This window comes from Phyllostomus discolor, chromosome 4 (genome assembly GCF_004126475.2).
Source record: "Phyllostomus discolor isolate MPI-MPIP mPhyDis1 chromosome 4, mPhyDis1.pri.v3, whole genome shotgun sequence".
In the NCBI taxonomy this organism is placed as follows: Eukaryota; Metazoa; Chordata; class Mammalia; order Chiroptera; family Phyllostomidae; genus Phyllostomus; species Phyllostomus discolor.
In genome coordinates this window covers 8,518,297-8,539,366 of record NC_040906.2, presented here as the reverse complement: position 1 = coordinate 8,539,366, position 21,070 = coordinate 8,518,297, and the positions used below count along the sequence as shown (strand labels likewise).

Genomic DNA, 21,070 nt, shown 5'->3' with positions numbered 1-21,070 from the left:
GTGTCACCCTCGCTGCTCCGAGCTGGTGTCTGAGGCACAGTTACTGATTCGTTGCTTTTCAGGACAACGCGGGGCAGCTGGCATGAAAGGAAGCCCGGGATCCCCAGGGAGTGCGGGTCCCCCAGGATTTCCAGTAAGGTTCCGTGGTTTTGAAGCTTTCATTTCAGGTGGGAGCGCGGAGCACTCGGTCTGGAAATACGGTTGTACCCCACATGGGTTATCAGTTTGGCTCCTGGCAAAGCAGGGGCACCTACCAGACACTGGTTGATCAAATGACTGAATGAACGACGTGTGAATGAATGAGTGAGTTTCAAGGGGTGTCAGAGACAGGAAGCAGATGAGTGGGGTGGCCTGGGGCAGAGGCTGGGGACAGGGACTCACTACAAATGGGTTTGCGGGAATTTGGGGGAGTGCTAAAAATGTTTTAACACGGAATTGGGTGATTGTAGCATAAATGTACACATTTATTTTAAAAGTCATTGAATTGTGTTCTTACAAAGGACACATTTTAGGGTATGTAAATTATGCCTCAAGGGAGTTGTTAAAAATTTAAATTTTGGTTATCAGTGAATCAGAAAGTTATAGGTGGACAAATATATTTACATAAGTCAAATTATCCAGAGATGCATGTTAAAATTTACCAATATTCTCACATAATCTGATGATGATTTCTGTATCATTTGTATGTATATCATATTGTATTATATTATTGTGTGTGTTGCACTGAGTTGTCTAAAAATCTATATATGTTCCATTCAAATTAAAAAGTTCTTGTTGAGATTTTTTTTTTTTTTTGAGATTGACCAAAATGACTCTACCACAAAGCAATGCAGTCACATTTCTATACCACCCTAGGGGTTCCCGGGTGCTCAGGGTGACCCAGGACTCAAAGGAGAAAAAGGTGAAGCACCCCCGCCAGTTGGACAAGTAGGTGACCCGGGGGACCCGGGGCCCGGAGGGCAGCCTGGATTAAGGGGCTTGGATGGCGTTCCTGGGACCCCTGGAGCGAAAGGATCACCAGGACCTAAAGGCGAACCGGTTGGTACCTAGTAACTTTTTCCAAATCATTCTCCCTATAAGTGACGTGCTCTGGAGTAAAGACATAAAGTGATTTTCTTTCCAAAAAAATGGTTGGCCACTCAGCACTGTTCATCCCTCTCACTGCAGAGTGGGGCGTCTTCAAACCAGAGCGAGTAATTATAGTGTTTTGACAAAACAGGTAGCACTTAATGGATTTCTTAGGACAAATAAAATCCTCCATGGTAATGACCTTGACTCATACACAAGTTACAATTTCACATTTGTGTCACATGAATTTATAAGAAATTCGGAAAATGATTACCAATGGGAAGCTTTAGTCAGTACTTTAGGGGCAATGTTTATTCTTTTCAGTAAAAATAAATGCATGAACAGAGGGAAGAGTTAGGGATGGGGTAGTCAAATGGAGAGATCAAATGTTTCATCATTGACAGTATTTAAGCTGATGTAAATCTGATCTCTTTGCATGAGATAGAACCTCTCCCGGGTTCCTTTGAGAGATTCCTACCCAGGAAGTTCACAAGGCCTGAGGCCCAGCCAGCCTGGTCTGCAGCCTGCGGGCCTTTCCCAGGGTGCATCGGTGTCCGCCAGTTAAAAGGGTCCCACCTCAAACAGGGACACTTGACCAACAGATTTAAAGGTTCATGTTCAGATCCCTTAATGTCTTGAACATGAATTGTGACTCCCCAAGGTGTAGATGCGGTAGGCAGCCTTTCCTGAGCCTTTTGGACAACAAGGCTCTTTTCTGGATGGGAGCAGCTGGCAGAACCAGGGGTGCTCAGCCCCTCCCCTGGTGAGCTGCCAGGCTGTCCCCCAGGTGGTAGCCGTGCTTGTAGAAGGACAGGGTCTAGAGCACTCTGGGTGTCATATTAACAGAGTTCGTGTGACACTCCCATATGCCATTTGCGTCTCCCTGGTTTCTTTATTCGCTCTGTCCAGTAGAGATGTTCCAGGAAGTGGGAGAAAGCCGAGGAGCTGATTTGTGGTGCCTCAGGCCCTCTCATTGTAAACGAGGGACAAGGACCACTTGGCCACGTGTTGATACCGAACAATGAAAAAAATTCAGTACGAGTTGGGGAGGAAGTTAGTTGTCAAATTCAGCTTCTTTAAAACATTCCATGGATTTTCAGTGTTACAACCTACCAAATATTTTAGAGAGACATTTTATAAGAAAAAAATAATAATACAGATGGCATATGTCTTTTGTAAAGGAAATGCCTGGTGAAAACCAAACAGATAAAAGTTTGCTGTCCTGGTTTGACTTTAGAAATGGACCATTAGCATGCATGTCATGTTAACGGCAGTTTCCTTTTGAACTGCCGGCTGATTTGAGCTACGTTGGAGGGTCTGCCATCCCATGGGCAGCATCCCGCTATGGGACATCTCTAGAGGATCTCAGAGTTCCCAGTGAATGAAACGTGGCTGAATGCCAGAGGGCACGAAACCGCAGAAACCATTGAGCACCCTCATCGTAGTAATGACCCCCTTCAAGTGGCAACTGCTTTCTAATTGGGCACCTTCTCAGTGACTGTCTAAGGGCATCTGCATGCATGGTGATGTGAACCTGTGTGAGGAATGACTGCAATGAAGTGTCCAAACATGTCCCTGTTGTCACAGGCCCTCCGTGGTGAGAAGGGGGACCAGGGTCCTCCAGGGGACCCTGGCATCCCTGGGTCCCCAGGACCCGTAGGACCAGCTGGCCCACCAGGCTACGGACCGCAAGGAGAGCCTGGTCCAAAGGGCGCCCAAGGAGTTCCTGGAGCCCGTGGACCACCTGGAGAAGCCGGTTGGTTAGTTTTCTTTCCAGTCCTGTTTTCCTGTGGGGTGGGGTGGTGGTTCCTAGGGCCAGTGGAACCCCCTGAAGACCAGTGGATATATAGGAACTTGTTTCTAATAAGTAGAACATGTCAAGCTATAGACAGTTGGAAAGAACATATAGGACATATTAGAGAAAAAACCTATTTTTTTCCTGTTACTGAGCAATTCAGCCAAAATTTCCTAGGACAGTCTGTATCCATTACTGGCATAATAAGAATATGGAATGCACAGACCCTGAGGGATGAGTGGAAGTCAGTTACTGTAAACAAAGGGGAACCAGAAACCTATGAACTTGATTGATCTTGAGATGCCTCTTTTAGATCTCAAGGGTCCACCAATGTTATCGCAGATTTGTCCATTTCAATTGATAACCTAGTAAGCCGTGTATAAAGAAAACTTCAAAGCAGCCAGGGCAAATGAAGAACATTTGTCTCGTAATAGTTTTAAAGACCCAGTAACTTTAGGATCCACGTGTCCCCAACGGAGTGGCTGGGTTCAGGAGGGATCCGATCCTCAGTGTTCATCTGTGGCAAAGAACGAGGTGGAATAGGAGAAGCGCATGTTACTGACAGTTCTAAATAAGTAACGCCACCCCCGCCGAGCTTTACTCCTTAAATCCCTGTAAAGGGCTAGACCCAGTGAGCCAGTGGTCTCCTAATCTTTCTATGGCATCCCTCCCTGGATAAAAAGTTTTGAGTGGTCATCCCCAGAGTATTCACGTATAAATAGCATGCATGCATGCATGTCTGTCCACACACGTATGCACACCTTATTTTATGGTTATATATGGAATGCATTCTTCTCTGTGCCTCACGTTCGAGGCTGCTGCCCAGATCTACCTCGCCACTTGTTTATGTGTGGTCCAAGAGCTAAGAATGCTTTTTTTTTAAATGATTGGGAAAAACTTTTGAACACTGTTTTGCAGCATGTGAAAATTCTGTGGAATTCGGGTTTCGGCATCCACAGATAAAGTGTCAGTGGCGCACAGCCCCACAGCTCACTAACATACTCTCTCTGGCTGCGCTCATGCTCTGACATGACCTTGTGGATGCACAAACCGAAATTCTTTGCTGTGTGGCCCTTGACAGGAAGAACTAGCTCAACCCTCTTCTTGTCACCCATCTTCAGACCCTCTTCTGCTCTTTCTGACTGTGGATCTTTAGTGAAGCACTCCAATGTCTTAAAATATATTATCATCATATTTTCATATATATATGTATATATATGTATATATATGTGTGTGTGTGTATACACACACACTTACATATACAATACTAATCACTACTGTGTTTTTAATATTGGCCACTGCGGTCAGAACATCAGCCCAGGTCTTAACCAGCTGGGCAGGCATCATTTCCACAGGGACACATGAGGACCTTGTCAGGGAGGTTAGACTCGCAGACCTTCCAAAGAGTGAGGCCTCGCAGACCTTCCAAAGAGCGAGGCCACGATTCAAGCCCAGATCAGCTCCATTTCATGGTGTGTGCCATATACTGTCCTGTCTTCCCGTGAAAACTAGTTACCCAGTCAATAAGTGTCCTACCAGTACTCATCAATACCTAAGCAGAATTTATACTGTGAATTATGTTTAGAATAGGCTCCTTTCCAATGAACCAGCGTGCTGGGCTATTCATTAAAATGAGGCTTAGATAACAACAGGGGCTTATAAATATTTGTCAATTGAATAGGAAAATTTCTCCGGGCAGGTCACCTTGAAGCCAGGTTTGAAGTCTATGTAAGCAGGCACAGTTTTCCAGATTCCTTGGAATGTGTCTGTAAACTCTTCATTATCGTCTCATTTATTATATATATTGTATTTTCTTTCTGAATGAAGAAAAGCTTCAGTATGCACACGAATCTTATGGTCATGATTTTTTAAGGCCCTAGAGGAGAAGTCGGTGTTTCAACTCCAGTCCCCGGGCCCCCGGGGCCTCCGGGGCCCCCAGGCCGTGCCGGTCCCCAAGGTCCACCTGGTGAGTATCCCCTTGGCCAAGCCTGGTGCACAGCATCAGCTGCTCCTTGACTTTGCTGGGACAACACTGTCCCCGCTTTAGGGAACAAGTACATTCTACAGGCCAGTTTTGCCAGAGAGCCAGCCAGCAGGCAGGGGAGTCGCTGTTGCCCTTTGAAGCTCTCCCAGTTAATTCCCACTGGTGCTTCTGAGTCCAACAGAGAGTTGATACAGTTACTCTGGATGAACTGGCAAGCAGAACACTCCTCATGGTTTTTGGTGGAGGAGCAAGGAATGGTTGGTTGCCTGTGGTTACCGCAGTGCCCACCGCTTATTCATTGGAAAACTTAACTTCTTTGGCAATGTGGTCTGAAACTTAATTTTGCATGCATGGAGGGAGATGTATATAGTTCAAAATAGCTAGAATATTTTTCTTTTTATAAGATTTTATTTATTTTTTTATTTTTAGAGAGGGAAGGGAGGGAGAAAGAGAGAGAGAGAGAGAAACATCAATGTGCGGTTGCTGGGAGCCGTGGCCTGCAACCCAGGCATGTGCCCTGACTGGGAATCGAACCTGTGACACTTTGGTTTGCAGCCCACGCTCGATCCACTGAGCTACACCAGCCAGGGCTAGAATATTTCTTTTTAAGAGTTAAATTATATTTTCAAAGTTTGCAGTTCCTAATGATTAGTCCATTGGATAGGAATGGGGAGGAAGTTGGGGTTATGGTGAAATTATTTCTGAACCCCCAAACACATCTGGGGTGACGTGGGAACTTGGGTACTCGGCGCTCAGGCAACAGAAAGGAAATCCACTGATGTGCACTTGTACATGGATATGTTGTCAAGGTTTCCCTGGACCCCAAGGACCATATGGCGACCCCGGTGTTCCCGGGCCTGACGGCGATCCAGGACTTCCAGGAGTTGGATTCCCTGGGCCCCCTGGACCCAAGGGTAAGTTCACAAACTTAAAACATAGGTCCCTTGTGGACACATAGAAACTATAAATATATATAACGCAGAACATGAGAAACATGCCTAATATCCTTTAAGGTGATGTGTTCCATCAGGCTTAAAATGGGGGGGGGGGAGGGAATCTTACAATAATGTTGGGTAAAAAGGTTTATTTCACTTTGATGCATGCCGTCTCATCTCCATCATATTTTTCATGCATATAAAAAACTGGGAGGAAATTCACCAAAGCAATTCTTCTTAATAATAGGATTACGATGAATTCTTTCTTTTCTTCTTAATAGATGCCTGCATTTCTTACATGTATGCATTTCTTCACTTTATACATTTCTTTTCTGATAAAAAAAAGAACTATTCAATCGTACATAGCTGATTTCCTTATACTCTCCAAAATAAATCACAGAGGTTATTTTCCTTTAGGGAAAAAAAAAGTGCTGTTTCTCGTCCCAGGGGACACTCCAGAGAAATGCACATGCTGAGAACTTGAACGGTGACCCTGAGGCTCCCCACTGACAGCCACATCAATGTCCTGTCCAGGGCAACTGGACTGTCACACAGAACTTCAGATTTTACAATGATTTTATGTTTGTTTCAATGTCATTTAAAGTGTTGGTCAAATAGAATCCATTTTCGGTGCTTCCCCTCTTAAATTAGTGTGTCATTGGTGTTTATCCTACATCAATTGTGCCCAAACGTGGGAATATTGATCCCAGTTTATGAGTATTTGAAAGAAAAAATGTAATCAGAATTTTCACGTGGCCCCACGAACGGCTTTGGCTGTGATTTCTCGGATGCCACGTGGAGACAGCCGCATCCCCTACGGAGCCGCCTTCTGGAAGGAGACACTAACCCATGGGCACCAGCGCTGGCCTCAGAGCTCCTGGAAGGCGGAGAGCAAACATTCCCCAGTGACGTCTCATGAACCCCATGAACTCACTGTTACTTAAAACTGGTCAAACTAGGGGCACAAAGGGACTCTCTGAAGGCAGCATTGCTTCATTAGAGTTTCGTTTTCTGAACCGCAAAACAGCAAAAATAATGTGTGTGACTTCTTCATCAGTTCTCCCACCACAAGTGCATAGTAGAGCAGTTAACTCATCCCATTCAGTGGCTGCCGCAGGGCAGTAGAAATAGTTCTCTTGGACAACCCAGGCCGAGAAAGGCTAGTTGAGTACTAAAAACACTTTGCATCTTGATCTGGGTCATGCTTTCATAGATAGACATATACACACACATGTAAAGACATTTTTGGCTGTACACTCAATGTAAAATGTACTTTAAAAAAGAAAAAGTCAGCCAAATGGTCAACCAAGATCAGTGGTTTAAAAAAAAATACGGAATCGAAATTGCAATGGCACTGGACAACAAAAATAGAGAAAGTAACTTCAAAACTTGGGAACCAATGTAATCTGATTTGGAATTGAATTTTTTAATTGCTAATTCAGCCATTGGCTTTCTCTACATTCAAACTTTCGTGAAAACATCTACAGCCACTTGCCTCATAAAAACATTTGGTAAAGTAAGACATACCACCCAGAATCTTCTAAGAGGACTAATTATACAACCTTTATTATTTTTTCCCTGTAGGAGACCGAGGTTTTCCAGGAAGGAAAGGATCGCCAGGTCGCCCTGGAGAAGCGGGGAAGCCGGGGGCACCTGGAGAGCCGGGCCGGCCAGGAGCCAAGGTCTTCGAGAACTAAAATCAGACTGGAATGGGGAAGGGGAGGAGCAATGCCAGTTGTTAGTTAGGATGTTCCTGCCAGCAGGAGGCTCTGTGTGCAGAAATTGTCAATATATTTGCAGATGACAAAGGGGATGAATTTTTTTAAAGTTTCCCACACCATCCCTCCCTTTTAGAAAGGAAAATGGAAGGTGTTAGAAGACCGGTTTGCTTTTCTGTTTCTTCCTTAATCTTCAGGAGCATTCATATTGAAAATGGGAGAACTCTAGAAAGAGACGTAGATAGCAATGAGAAAAAAAGTAGAGACATTCTGACTGTTTATAGAAATTCCCACAGCGTTCTGGAAAAGGGGAGGCCCGAAAGAATTGTTCAGCATTATTTAATGTTAAAAAGTCAGTAAATAGAGTTGAAAGGGCGAGCTGATAGAATGGCAATGACTGTAAAGAAAGGGACCTAGAACCCCCATGATGGAGATACCAGCTTCAAGTTCAGAGCCCGAAAGACCAACCAATAGCCAGTAAGGAGTTAGAAACATGATCTAGCAAAACTAACATGATTTCTGTGCTATAGGGAGAACCAGGACTAGCCATGCCTGGAGAACCAGGAACACCAGGTTTTCCAGGAGAAAGAGGCAATTCTGGGGAAAATGGAGAAATTGGACTCCCTGGATTTCCAGGTCTCCCTGGAATTCCAGGAACTGGAGGGCTTGATGGACCACGAGGTACAATAGCAAGTGCGATTACCTTTCTCCCCTGAGCTCAGCTACAATGCAGCAGGTTGAATGTGTAGGTGCTCTAGGGGTGAAGAATTCTCCAACAGAGTCCTAGATCAATAAGTAGAACCTGTAGGGCCTAATTATCTTTCCATTCAACATCGTTGCTCTACCTCTGTTCCTTCTTTCTTTCTTAATGAGTATCCTCTATATAAGGCTTATTAATGGTATTAAGTATTGATCTGATCTAAGGGGGGAGAAGTTACAGGATAATGCTTGGGCTAGCAATACCAGGACCTTGAGTATTGGCTCCTGAATATATTCTGGGACTCTCTTTTTACAGGGGACCGAGGGCCGCCTGGCCCTCCTGGAGAAAAAGGACTCCCCGGAAGATGCATAGAGGGTCCCAAGGGAGACCCAGGACTTCCAGGCTTAAATGGATTGAAAGGGCAACAAGGTAAGGGGGGGCCTCAAAACCTGTCACTAGAAGGGCAAGTGCCATGGGGCTCCTGCTCTGTGCTTTGCTGTGTGACGTAGAGACTGTCCCGCCACAAGCCCTGACCACTGTTCAGTGGGAAATGGTACGAAGCATAAATAAGCCTGGCTGTCGTGGATTTGTTGTAGTGAGAACCACCTGTAGAGTAGGAGACATGCAGGTATTATAGTGAGTTGGCTTGTGTCTTGTGAGAAAATATAAATGCTAAATATGTGTGTAGATGTAGATTTACACATATATGTATATACATATAAACTCTCAGAAAAAGTTTTACCTTTATAAATATATTAAGGTGGTAAATTTATTTATCTTTATTATTAAAATAGAGTGAATTTTCTGTTAAACAAGGCCTGTCCAGAAGGTACCCAGCCATATAATGTGGAAAATAGAGACATTTATTGAAGAAAAAAACAGATACAAAAAACATTGTATATAGGACAATGACGCCTCCGTCCCTTTTAAAGTAGGCACAATTTGGACCTCACACAGTTCTCCCAGTCACCATCAGCTGCCCCATCATATTTTCCTGCATTTCATCAATAGTCTGAATGAAATCTCTTCCCTTTCAAAGGTGATTTGAGTTTTTGGAAAAGCCAGAAGTCACAGGGCACCAAACCTGGGCTGTAGGGAGGCTGAGTCACCTGGCTGATTTCATGTTTCATGAAAAACTCTGCACAAGACGTGATGCAGGAGTGGGCGCTTTGTTGTGATGAAGCTGCCAATCACCAGTTGCCCATAGCTGTGGCCTTCGGAATCATCCGAATAGTTTCCGTGGAGGAATGTTCAAGCTGAATGCAAAACCTGATGCAGATTCATTGCTCTACTCGCTCGGTCATTTTGAATGTGACGGTCACACAGTACACATGCTCACTCAACAGTGTCTACTGACCCCACTGACTAGTACAGTGAGGTCATCATGGCTTACTCCTGTTCACTCCAGTCCACTCTCCTTGGCTGCCAGGTTACATCAATGTCGAACAAACTATCCTCATTATATTAACAAAGGCTTGACTTTTCCCAGACAGATCTCATATGTAGTTGATTGCTTTAAATCAATCTAAAAGAAAGGGTATAAAAATAAACCTAAATTATGCAGACTAGAGAGTCCAGATGATGGGAAACTTACTCATCTTTTTTGGCTCCTTTCAATCAGACGTGTGAACTCTTTCTGGGAAAACTCCTTTAGAACTCAGCTAATGCCTAGCGTACCTACCACTGCCTGTTCGCAAACAAATCTTCGGCCGAGGCATTCGTTGTTGCAACGGCGCTCTCATGGTCTGCAGAGGCTCGCTCCGTGTGAGGGGCACTGAGCATGCTCTGCAAGGTACAGACTGAGCAGCAGTCATTAAGTGCAGTCCCAGGATGTGCCTGCAGGACCAGAAAATAGATCTAAGTTCTACACTTTTACTACTGCATGCACCATTGAAACAGGATGGTAGAGCCAGAGGGATCTTCCAATTCTTACGGGAGGGGAAGCCAACCAACCAACCAATCAGTCAATTTGATAAGTGTGTGTTTTATTGAGCCCAGATTCACAAGGCAAAATATTTACAGCCATTAATTATTTCTGGAGTCAGTGGGGAAAGCACTTGTGTGTTCTTTCCATTCCTTCCTTCCCTCCTTCTTTCCTTCATTCTTGTACAGGCAGAAAAGGCGAAACAGGGCTGAAAGGAGACCCAGGGATTCCGGGCATGGATAGGTCAGGCCTTCCTGGAGAACCTGGCCCACCAGGAATGCCAGGTCATCGAGGCGAGATGGGACCACCTGGTCAAAAAGGATACCCAGGAAATCGAGGATCTTTAGGGCCACCAGGTATCCTTTCTTGTGCTTTTATTTATTTATTTTTATTTTCCGATTACAGTTGACATACAATATTATATTAGTTTCAGGTGACAACATGGTGATGAGATATTTCTATATCTTATGAAGTGATCACCCTGACAAATCTAATACCCACATTACACCATAGTTATCACAATATTATTGACTATATTCCCCATGCTGTATTTTCCATCCTTGTGACTGTTTCGTAACTACCGATTTTTACTTGTTAATCCCTTCCCCCTTTTCTACCCATCTTCCGAACCTCCCACCCACCTAGCAACCATCAAAATGTTCTTTGTACCTATGAGTTTGTTTTTGTTTTGTTTGTTCATTTATTTTGTTTTTTAGATTCCACATATAAGTGAAATCATAGGGCATTTGTCTTTCTCTGTCTGATTTATGTCACTCAGCACGATTCCCTCTAGGCTGGCGATTTCCAGCCAGCACGCCACAAGAACTTTAAAAAATACATGCAGCACCTGATTATTAGTCAGGGGCACTGCCCTCGGTTCCCTGAGATGGTCAAACAAGAAAATGACAACAGGCAACACAACCATAGCTGTCCAGTGGGAATGTATCAAAATTATACCTATTTTTTGGTCAGAATTTTAGCTCCTGAGATGAAAAAGTTTGACCATCACTGTTCTAGGCCCATCTGTGTTGCTGCAGATGGCAAGTTTTCTGTCTGTTTTTTGTTTATGGCTGAGTCATATTCCATCGTACATACGCACCACTGCTTTATCCACGCATCTACTGATGGACACTTAGGTTGCTTCCATGTCTTGGCTGCTGTAAATAATGCCGCAGTGACCATACGGATGGCTCTGTGTTCTCAAGTTAGTGTTTGGGGCTTCTCCAGGTAAATACCCCGAAGTGGAATTGCTGGGCTCCTCTTTGTCTTACAGGCTTTGCTTTAAAGTCTATTTTATCGGATATAAGTATTGCTATCCCAGGGTTGCTGTTTTTTTTCCATTTTCATGAAATATGGAAACAAAAGACCTCACCTGAGGCCTTTTGACTGAAGCATTTAATCCATTGACAAGCTGGGCCTGGGGCCACTTACTAAGAGGAACTGGGCACAATGAGGCCAGGGGCTGCTTGTTTGGGGTTAGTGAACCTTCGGGAGGTTTTAGAAAAATCCGCAGCATGAATCAAAACAGGCCATTTGTACAGAAAAGCGACTGGAAGTGCTTGGGTGGGCCCAGGAGCTGGCTGGGTGGGGTCTCAGGGAATCCCCAGTTCATGCTGAGCAGGGTGACCCAGGCTGATGGAAACTCAGCTATGGAGTCTGCAGACTCGGAGGGGGTAGGGGAGGAGGAGGATGGGGAGGGGTGGGCTCAGCAATAGAGGCTTCTGCTGCACTTCTGGTGTCTGGGAGAAAGCCAGCCCTCCAGCCCACACCCTGAAGCCAGACAATTCAGTTCCTTCCCGTTTGTCCTGGGCACCCTCTGAGCTGCTGCCCGGTGCTGAAGCTCAGAGGAGCTGAGTCCAAGTAAGTCAGGGTGGGGGCGCTTTAACAGGAAGCCCTGGGACTTTAGAAGCCCACCCTGTCAGCCACAATCCTCTCTGGTGTTTACAGCCACAAGTTACGGGATTTCTCCTCCTGGCACTAGAACCCGGGACAGGGGTCCTGGTGCAGGGCTGGGGCTCCTCACTCCTCTGGGAGGACCTGCACTGCCCAGATAGCCCTCCTGGTTTTTATCTGCCGCGTGGGTGTGGGACCAGCCCTTTCCTTGTCTCCTCCCCTCCTACCAGTCTCACTGTGGCCACTCCTTTAAACCCTTAGCTGTAGGACTTCTGTTCCGCTAGATCCCAGGCAGTCCTGAACAGTAGTAGCTCTGTAGTTGTGTTGCAAGTTTGACATAGTTGGAGGAGGCAAGCACAGCGTTTATCTGTTTTGATGGGAAGAAGCCAGGAATCTGTGTTTTTTTTCTTCCACTCTTTTCTTCCACCTTCCCCTTTAAGGTGGCTGTCTGAACTGGACGTGGGCACAGGCTTTTGTCTCTGTGCTTCCCTTTCAGTGAGTGGAAGTTTTGTGAGAGGCACGTAAGGGGCTGGAGGGCAGGGGTACCGTGGTGACGAGATGATCCCATTTCACAGTGACCCAGGAGGTGCCTGTTTTTGCTGAGGAATCCCTTTCATATGTTACCACTAAAATATATCTGCTCGTCTTTTGTTCAGAGTTTTTGCACCTGTGCTTTTGTAAGAGAAACTAGTCTGTCTTTTTTCTTAGGATGTTTTTGCCTGGTTTTGAATCAGAATGCTGGGTTTTTTTGTTTTGGTTTTTTTAAAGATTTTATTTACTTATTTTTAGAGAGGGAAGGGAGGGAGATAGAGAGAGAGAGAGAGAAACATCAATGTGCAGTTGCTAGGGGTTATGTCCTGCAACCCAGGCATGTGCCCTGACTGGGAATCGAACCTGTGACACTTTGGTTTGCAGCCCGCACTCAATCCACTGAGCTATGCCAGCCAGGGCTCAGAATGCTGGTTTTATAGAACAAGACAGGAAGTGTTTCTCCTCCTCTTGTATTTTCTGGAAGAGTTTATGAAGAACAGATATTTTTAAAACATTTGGTAGAATTTACCAATGAAGTCTGGGCTTTGAAGTTCTGGGCTTTTCTTTGTGTTAATTAAAAAGAAATACTAATTCAGTTCCTTCATTTGTTATGGGTGTAGTCAGATGTTTCTGTTTCTCCTTGAGTCAGTTGTGTCCATCTGTGCCTCTTGAGGAGTCCATCCATTTTCTCTAAGTTGGTATCTAATGTACTGGCATGTAAAATCGTTATTCATAGTGTCCCCTTATCATGCACTTTATTTCATCCCTATTCTTATAGTTTAAATGTTTGGGAAGAGTATACCAATATTCTCTTCATGGCACAGAACCCCACTGACCTTTCCTCTAGAGAAGAGCCCAGAATAACAACTTAATCTGCAAATTATGTTTGCATTCCTGTGACTGAGCTGGTATCACGAGCCAGCACGGGCCCAGGCCCTGGAGGCACATCAGTGGACAAGACCCCACCTCCGACGGGGTGGGGGGGAGGGGGCAATAACACAGGCATTAGTTACAAGCTCAACTCCAGACGACTGCTATGGAGGAACTACACTAAGGGAGTAAGCAGAGAGCGACTGGTCATGGACTGGGAGGAGGGAAAGGTCCAAAACGTAAGCATTTTCTGTCCTTGCCCACAAACGTGACCTGCTGCCGGTGGCCGTCACATTCTGAGGTGACAGAGACGGTTCACTGACCTGTCTCCCGGACACATACGGTTCTTTTCCTGTTTACAGAAACCATTCCTTCCACGCCCAGTCTCGCCTTCCAAGTATGGTTTATTTTGTTTGGTGGAGTTGAAGCTTACTATAGTTTATAAACTAAGTACAGTTTATTTTATTGCTTTTCTCCTGCTGCCTGCGGGCTGCCTGCATCCCTCTGTTCCCGCAGGTGAACGAGGAGTGGCTGGGATGATGGGCTTTCCTGGCAACATCGGCCTCCCGGGGCCTCCTGGGAGCCCGGGCCCCCCGGGACAGAGGGGTGAGTGATGGTGAGGCCTCCCAGATCTCCAGGGGAAGGAACAGCGGAGTAAATTGCATTTTACTCTCTGAAGGGAAAGCAGTCCTAGGAGAACCATGCATTTGATGTTGCTGTTTCCCATGTTCCATTTTTCCCTTTTGAATGGGATCATGGTTTCCCCTGCGGGCTTACATGCTACCTTCACATACCTGCCTGTCTGGGGGAACTACTTATGAAGGTCTCAGCCCTGTTAAGCTTTTTGGCTTATTTGTTTTGTTTCATGGTAATCGTGGTAAACTTTTGAATCCTTATGAACTACTTAAAGAATCAAGGAACTGTTGTGTTTACTTTCCTGTCTTATAGGTAGCCTTGGAATTCCAGGAGCAAAGGGGGAGAGAGGACCCCCAGGAGCCAAGGGGGACAAAGGCTCTAAAGGCCCCCCCGGGCCGTCTCAGATATCCCACCTCCTGGGGGACAAAGGAGAACCAGGCCTCAAAGGTACGGACGGCCTTGCATGTAGAACCACAACTCCAGAGCTGATTCTGACACGAAGGATTACCCGGGCAGGCCCTTCTGGCTGGCAGATGAGGACAGTGATGAGGGCCAGTGTCCTATCCCTGCTCACACAGCCAGTTGGTGGCCCAGCCTGCACTAGAACCGGGTCTCATGTGCTTTGTGCAATAATGCGTTGCCTCTTTGACGCATAACTTTTTATTTCTAAGTCATTTCTGCATTTTGGTCTGCTGTTTTTACATTTTCACTAGTCAGTTTTTAAATCATAAGCCTCCATATCCCCTATGTGACAAGTAAGGTGAAAAGTAAACCCTTGGGAAATTCCATTTAAAAACCTCCCTCCCAAATTCCGCTATATTCCATCAACTGTCAGGATGAAGCTTTCTCACTGCATCCAAAAACTACTTCTCATGCTCAGAATCCTTCGGAGAATAATTACTAAAAAAAGGAAGTTTGTTGTAATTGAAAATTAATACTTTAGAATGCTGTTAATTCTTAGGTGTAGTTATTAGGTTAAAGTTTAAACACAATCAAATTATTTTAAGTTATTTGAGTACTTTCTATGACAGTTTTTGTTATATGATCAATATAGCCAATATCAAATCAAATTTTAAGAAAGCCTGCCTTATGATCTTCTTGACCCATTTTAGTCCCAAGTAATTTTAGAAAAAGAGAGAGTTGCTAGGTAAAGTGAAATATGTGCAGATCAAACTTTCACAGAAGAGTAAAGAAAAAATGAATTTACAGTTGCAAAACCATATTAAGTTTTGAGTAATTTATAATAAATTTTGAGGCGTGAGATTGTATTCAATAAATATTTTTATGCTTGGCACATATACTCCAAGTAGATTTGCTTTAGAATTTCTGCACAGGCTGCTGTAGAACATACTAGAAGGACTGAATAGTTGTCTCTCTCAGAACTGGGAAGGACTGCACAGAAGTGACATCTGACCGGGGTCTAGAAGGTGATGGAATCTAATTAATTTGCCAACCTAAAAAAAAAATGGATAATCATTAGAAAAATCAATTCATAGAAAGGTATTTTTTTTATCCATGAAAAAAAGTAAAGGCCTTTTAAGTAGTCACTGCTCAATCTGGTGCCAGAGAGAGAGTTCAGTTCTGGGGCAGACAGAAGACTGCGACACGTGTTGCAATGGAATAGAAAGTAATACCGATTTCATTTAAAAATCTGCTAGAACTGGTCTAAGCCAAGACATGAAAAAAAAAAAAAAACACTGCCACAAATGTCCAGTCCTCATAAATTGTCTACATAGACACCACTCCACTGGACTATTCCAGATAACTTAGGAAGTATTAGAAACATTTTGAAAAGAATACGAATGGCATGGCTGTGCCTACATAAACTAAAATTTGCCTCTAACACCATAAATGCACAATGGGTACTACTTTATACTTTAAAAATTCCTTTTGTGAAGTACGGAAGGACACATGCTATTTCTATGGTTCTAATAAAATTCTTTTCACCTGGCTGATATATAGCTCAGTGGATTGAGCACGGGCCTGTGAACCAAAGGGTCATGGTTCGATTCCCAGTCAGGGCACATGCCTGGGTTGCAGGCCAGGTCCCCAGTAGGGGGCGTATGAGAGGCAACCACACATGATGTTTCTCTCCCTCTCTTTCTCCTTCCCTTCCTCTCTCTCTAAAAATAAATAAATAAAATCTTTAAAAAAATTATTTTCACTCACCCATAGTTCAATATGAATGGAAACGGTCCCATGTGTTTTCTTTGGGGTTTTCAAATGCGCAGCCGAGAAGCAGAGATTGAAAAACAGCGAAAGGTCATACTCTTTAGGCCTAATTTAAGTGCAATCGACTTTTTGAGTCTTGGTCTCTAACTCGGAGACATCCACTGCAGACAGGTGAGATACCGAGAGTAGAGAGAGTCACACCTGGGGGCGTCTCCTAAGGGAGTCTGCACAGAGACTTAGGCACATGCATGAAAAGACAGAGTCATATTTTCGGTCAAGGAAATAATGTGATCAAAACCATGTTTGACAAAAGTAGGACAGTCTTATGGGAAGTTTATGAGCTCTCCAGCCTTCAGAACTGGGTTCAAATCCCAACATTACCACTGATGGACCACGTGGCTCTAGTATTAGTCCCTTGAGCACTCCGAGTCAGTTTTCTCCCCTCTGCACTCTCTCTGGAAAGGTTTGCAGACAGACTGAGATTGCCTGCAGGTTAACTGAGATAAATACAGGAAAGTGCGGTCCGTCACCTGCGAGTTACTTAATAAACCATAGTTACAATAAATGGATTGAGAGTGGGGTAGTCTGGACAAAATGACGGCCCTCTATCATTACTAAAATAAAACCAGAAGCTATTCTGAGGCCGCTAACTCTGCAATGTTTGTTTCAAGTGTGAATATTACAATAATTGCTAGGTTTCTTTGAGTGCTAACTCATGCCAACCATGGTACTAATACTTCATACATGTTCTCATGTAATCCTTTTTAAAAAAATGTATGTCCACATCGGCCCATTCTCTTAACAGATATTCCATATTCTATCACATAATAATGTCTCATCAACTTTAATCAGAATGTAGGTAGCTCTGATAAAAATCCTAACCTGCATTTTTATTCCATTGTTTTTAACTTCAGGATTCGCAGGGCGGCTGGGTGAGAAAGGAGACAGAGGCGTCCCCGGACTCCCGGGCTTGGAAGGGCTCAAAGGGCCGCCTGGCCCACCGGGACCACCAGGTAGGGCTGGTTTTCGAATAGGAACAACAGGGTTTACATTTTCCTAGGTCTAAATGTAACAGAAGTGTGTTTCTAGACTTACTGGTATGTAGGAATATGAATTCTGGTCCAGTAGTCTTCCAACAGGAATTTGCTTCTAAATTAAACCAGAATGAAAGTGTATGTAGCCAGCCTGTGTTAACTAAAAGATATTTACATACATGAAGTTCCATTTTTGTACTAAAAATTTTATTTTGAAACTGTTACTAGGTATTATAAATGTTAATTTATCACAATATGACATATCACACAAGAAAATCAGGCAATACTTTAGAGGTTTTCCAATTTGCTTTTTTTCTTTAAACAGGTTATTGAGTTTGCAAAGAATTCTTTAAACAATTAAAGTGCCCCCCATTCTCTATGATCACATCAATAACAAAATATATTACATGGCAATAAAATTTCAGGATAGAACTCTATTACCATCTGGTCACAGCACACCCCCACCCCCACCCCCTTTGCTACTGGCCTTGGTCCTAGGATGATTTTGATGTTCAAAATGCAGGCCTGCTGACAGGAAACTGACTTTCTCTAATTTTACATTTCTGGGTCCTCAGTCCGCTCCTTACAGGAAGGCAAAAAGGCAGCTAACACGCACTTGAACAGCTGGCCCGGCTGCTCTGGGTGCATGCATTCATGCGGCTGAGACATATCTACTGAGCACCTCGTGCCCGGGAACTGTGCGGAGCGTGTAACTGTTTATTTGTTCTCAAGGCCCCCGCGGAGAGCCTGGAAGCCCTGGGAATCCTGGAGAGGAAGGACCCCGTGGTCTGCCGGGAAGCATGGGCAACATGGGGTTGCCAGGTAAAGTATAAAATCCTGTTATGAGTCTACAAACTCACGATGGGTCCCAATTCTAGATTTTCTGTGTTTGTTGTTTGGTTTTCCACTTCTGAGAAAGCTGGTGTAAAACAACTAGATTTACTTCTGGACAAGTGTACTACGTGCAACTAGAACACTAGTGAGAACAAAATTAATATTTACACTGTGTTAAAATCATCCATTATGATTACCTGATACATTAGTGATACTGAAAAGTCAGCTTCCTTGGAGAAAGGTGGTTTGTGCAAAGGCCAGAGGTAGAACATGTCAAGATCTCTGTGTTTACCTATTTTACCTGATTTGTTTCCTAATTTCAGGACCCAAAGGAAAGAGGGGGACTTTGGGACTGCCAGGTCTACCTGGAAGACCAGGCCTCCCAGGTATCCATGGTCTCGAAGGAGATAAGGGAGAGCCAGGTTATTCAGAAGGTGCAAGGCCAGGAGCACCAGGACCAAAGGTATATAGGCAACCGAAGTATTTATACTTTGATGATGGAGTAGGTCCTTTTAAATATCAAGTATATGGATTCAATGTGGACTGAGAAAAAATTAAAATTATTGTATTTTCAGGTAGTTATTTGGCTTGTTGAATCCTATCTTCACAACTGAGTATGCCTATCACACAGCTGTCAACCTCTTAATTTATTCCCAGCGGTTTCAACTCCCAAAGAATTTCTCCTAAGTGTCCCTGCAATTTAAGTGTGCTGCCAGAAGGAGGCAGTGATCAAAGGCTGGAGCAATCTAACAGCATTGTTGGTTTTTCCTGTGATACAGAGGAAGCCCGTGTCTGCTATGGACTCTTCTCACACAGGCTCATAAAAATAAATTTCAAAACCTGTCATCAGAAACACTTGACTTATTAAACTATCATAAAAGATGTAAAATAAAATAATTTTAGGGCATCATCAAAAAGCAAACAAAATCCTAAGATCCATACATTTGCCCTAATTGTTTTGGAACTTCAATTATTTTCATTCCATTACACAGAACTTTATTTTGTCTCAGTGTTGTGCTGTTAACTAGAGGTTACGTTGCAAAGCCCTTGTTATCATGTTGTAATAACCAAACATTTCAGTGGGGCTCGGTTGTTTTTTGTTTAAGTTTACTTTCTTCCAACCTTTCTGTTACTGTAAGAGCCAAAGCTCCATCATTAGAGAATGATTAATAACAACTTCCATGAGCAGGAGTTTTAACATGGGATTCCATGCATCTCTAAAAAACCTATGGGACCCCAAGAAGTCTGCTAATCTCCTGAAATTGAATGTAAAATGAATGAAAATTTTTGAAGGGGGATCTGTATTTTTTATCAGACTTGCAAGAGTATACTTGCAAGTATACTCCCCAAAATATAAAACTTGTTACATAGCGGTCCTTTTCCTTGACCCTCTTTTGAACCAATAAAATATTACCTTTCCTAGAGATTTCTACCAATCATGTTCTCCAGCAGTAATGGCTAAAACAACAAGAAAGAAAATTTTTAGAAGCCACACAGACCCAAGAAAGTAACTCTTTATTACTTGGACCCCAAATAATTTTCCTCTGCCCTTTATTGTTAGACTAAGTCCTCAGAAAACCAGGGAGACATCCTTTCCATTGAGATGTTTTCTCAGTGAGAAATCGTTTTATGCTTGACTCACATTCAGTTGTTTCATTTAGATTCAGGGTTTTCATAGGGAACCACAGAAGATGTGTTTAGAACTATACATTGAACACAAAATGAGCTAGTTTTACCTGGCTTGCAAATCACAGTAATAGAGTAGTATATTTTAATCAGCTATTGTGGAGATTTTTGTAAGCAACCATTGAATCCATCCATGCTGGCTTATCATAAAACCAAAGTACAGATTTCACGAAGGGTGTTTTTTTAACACGTGATTGACTTATTAATTTTTATGCATGGCATTTGTAGAACTTATATTCATTTAGTCTATGTCTTTCCTGCCCCTGAGTTAATCATCACCATTCACAGTTATACATTCATGTGATTGGTTACGGTCTCCCCTCTGCTCTCTAACGCCCCCTGGGGGCAGGGACTGTTGGCACCACACATCTGAATGTGGCCGCCATTGCATTCCTGGAGAGAGCCGGCTTCATGGGCACGTGGCCCGAGCATTCACAAAGGCTGGGTGCTCAGGACTGCTCTCGGCTGCTGCCATCCTGAATTACTTTAACAATTCTTCAAGGGAGCGGGGCCCCACGAAACATGTAGCCGTCCTGTCCCCAGCACCTGTCACAGTGCTGGCACAGAGCAGACAGACACTCAACAGGCATGGCTCACTAACCAACTAAATGATAGTGATAATAATAATAAATAAATGCAAACAAATCATTATTTGCACTTAATTCTGATCACATGTCCTGCTTGTATGAGAATTTTAAAGGTATTTGACTGAATTTAAGGGAGAACCAGGATTGCCAGGTGACACGGGGAAGAAAGGAGAAAGAGGGCCACCCGGCCCGCCCGGATACCCGGGGCCTGCCAGACCTGACGGAGCCCCTGGAAGTCCCGGAAGCCCCGGGCCCCCAGGTGAGCACTGGCTGCCCAATGCCGAGAGCCAGCAGCGAGACACTTAGCGTGGCTCTCACCTCCTGGAATCCTCTCTGTGGACAGAAAGCTATTTAGGCTTTTGTACTATCATTGCTTTCATTCGACTTTGATCTTCAAATTCTAAGACACTAAAACATAGCAAATTAAACAGGAGGAACCTTATTTACTGATCAGCCCACGTGGCGGACTGAAATCTAAAAACCTGCTCCCGTAAACAAAATGAGGTTCTGCCTCAAGGAATTCAGCCTAAAGATGTGGGATGTGAGTTCACTGTCCAATCCCAGGACAGTTGCATTAGTTTTCTCGGGCTTCCAGAACAAGGAGCACAGGCGGAGCACAGGCTTACACGACAGAAATTAATTTTCTCCCAAGTCCGGAGGCTGGATGTATGAGATCAAGATGTTGGTGGGGTTGGGTTCTTCT

At 44.0% G+C, this 21,070-nt stretch overlaps 1 protein-coding gene across 1 annotated transcript in view; it reads left to right on the top strand.

The window, feature by feature from the left end:
• COL4A3 (collagen type IV alpha 3 chain) overlaps positions 1–21,070 on the top strand; it is a 128,039-nt gene that overhangs the window by 87,146 nt on the left and 19,823 nt on the right. Inside the window, exons 24-38 of the mRNA XM_028509391.2 lie at positions 63–133; positions 856–1,038; positions 2,656–2,824; positions 4,737–4,829; positions 5,657–5,761; positions 7,367–7,464; positions 8,031–8,181; positions 8,516–8,629; positions 10,313–10,480; positions 13,935–14,024; positions 14,367–14,501; positions 17,141–17,239; positions 17,993–18,082; positions 18,418–18,557; positions 20,500–20,626. Coding sequence (XP_028365192.1) covers positions 63–133; positions 856–1,038; positions 2,656–2,824; positions 4,737–4,829; positions 5,657–5,761; positions 7,367–7,464; positions 8,031–8,181; positions 8,516–8,629; positions 10,313–10,480; positions 13,935–14,024; positions 14,367–14,501; positions 17,141–17,239; positions 17,993–18,082; positions 18,418–18,557; positions 20,500–20,626 — 1,833 coding nt within the window. The remainder of the gene's footprint in view (positions 1–62; positions 134–855; positions 1,039–2,655; positions 2,825–4,736; positions 4,830–5,656; positions 5,762–7,366; positions 7,465–8,030; positions 8,182–8,515; positions 8,630–10,312; positions 10,481–13,934; positions 14,025–14,366; positions 14,502–17,140; positions 17,240–17,992; positions 18,083–18,417; positions 18,558–20,499; positions 20,627–21,070) is intronic.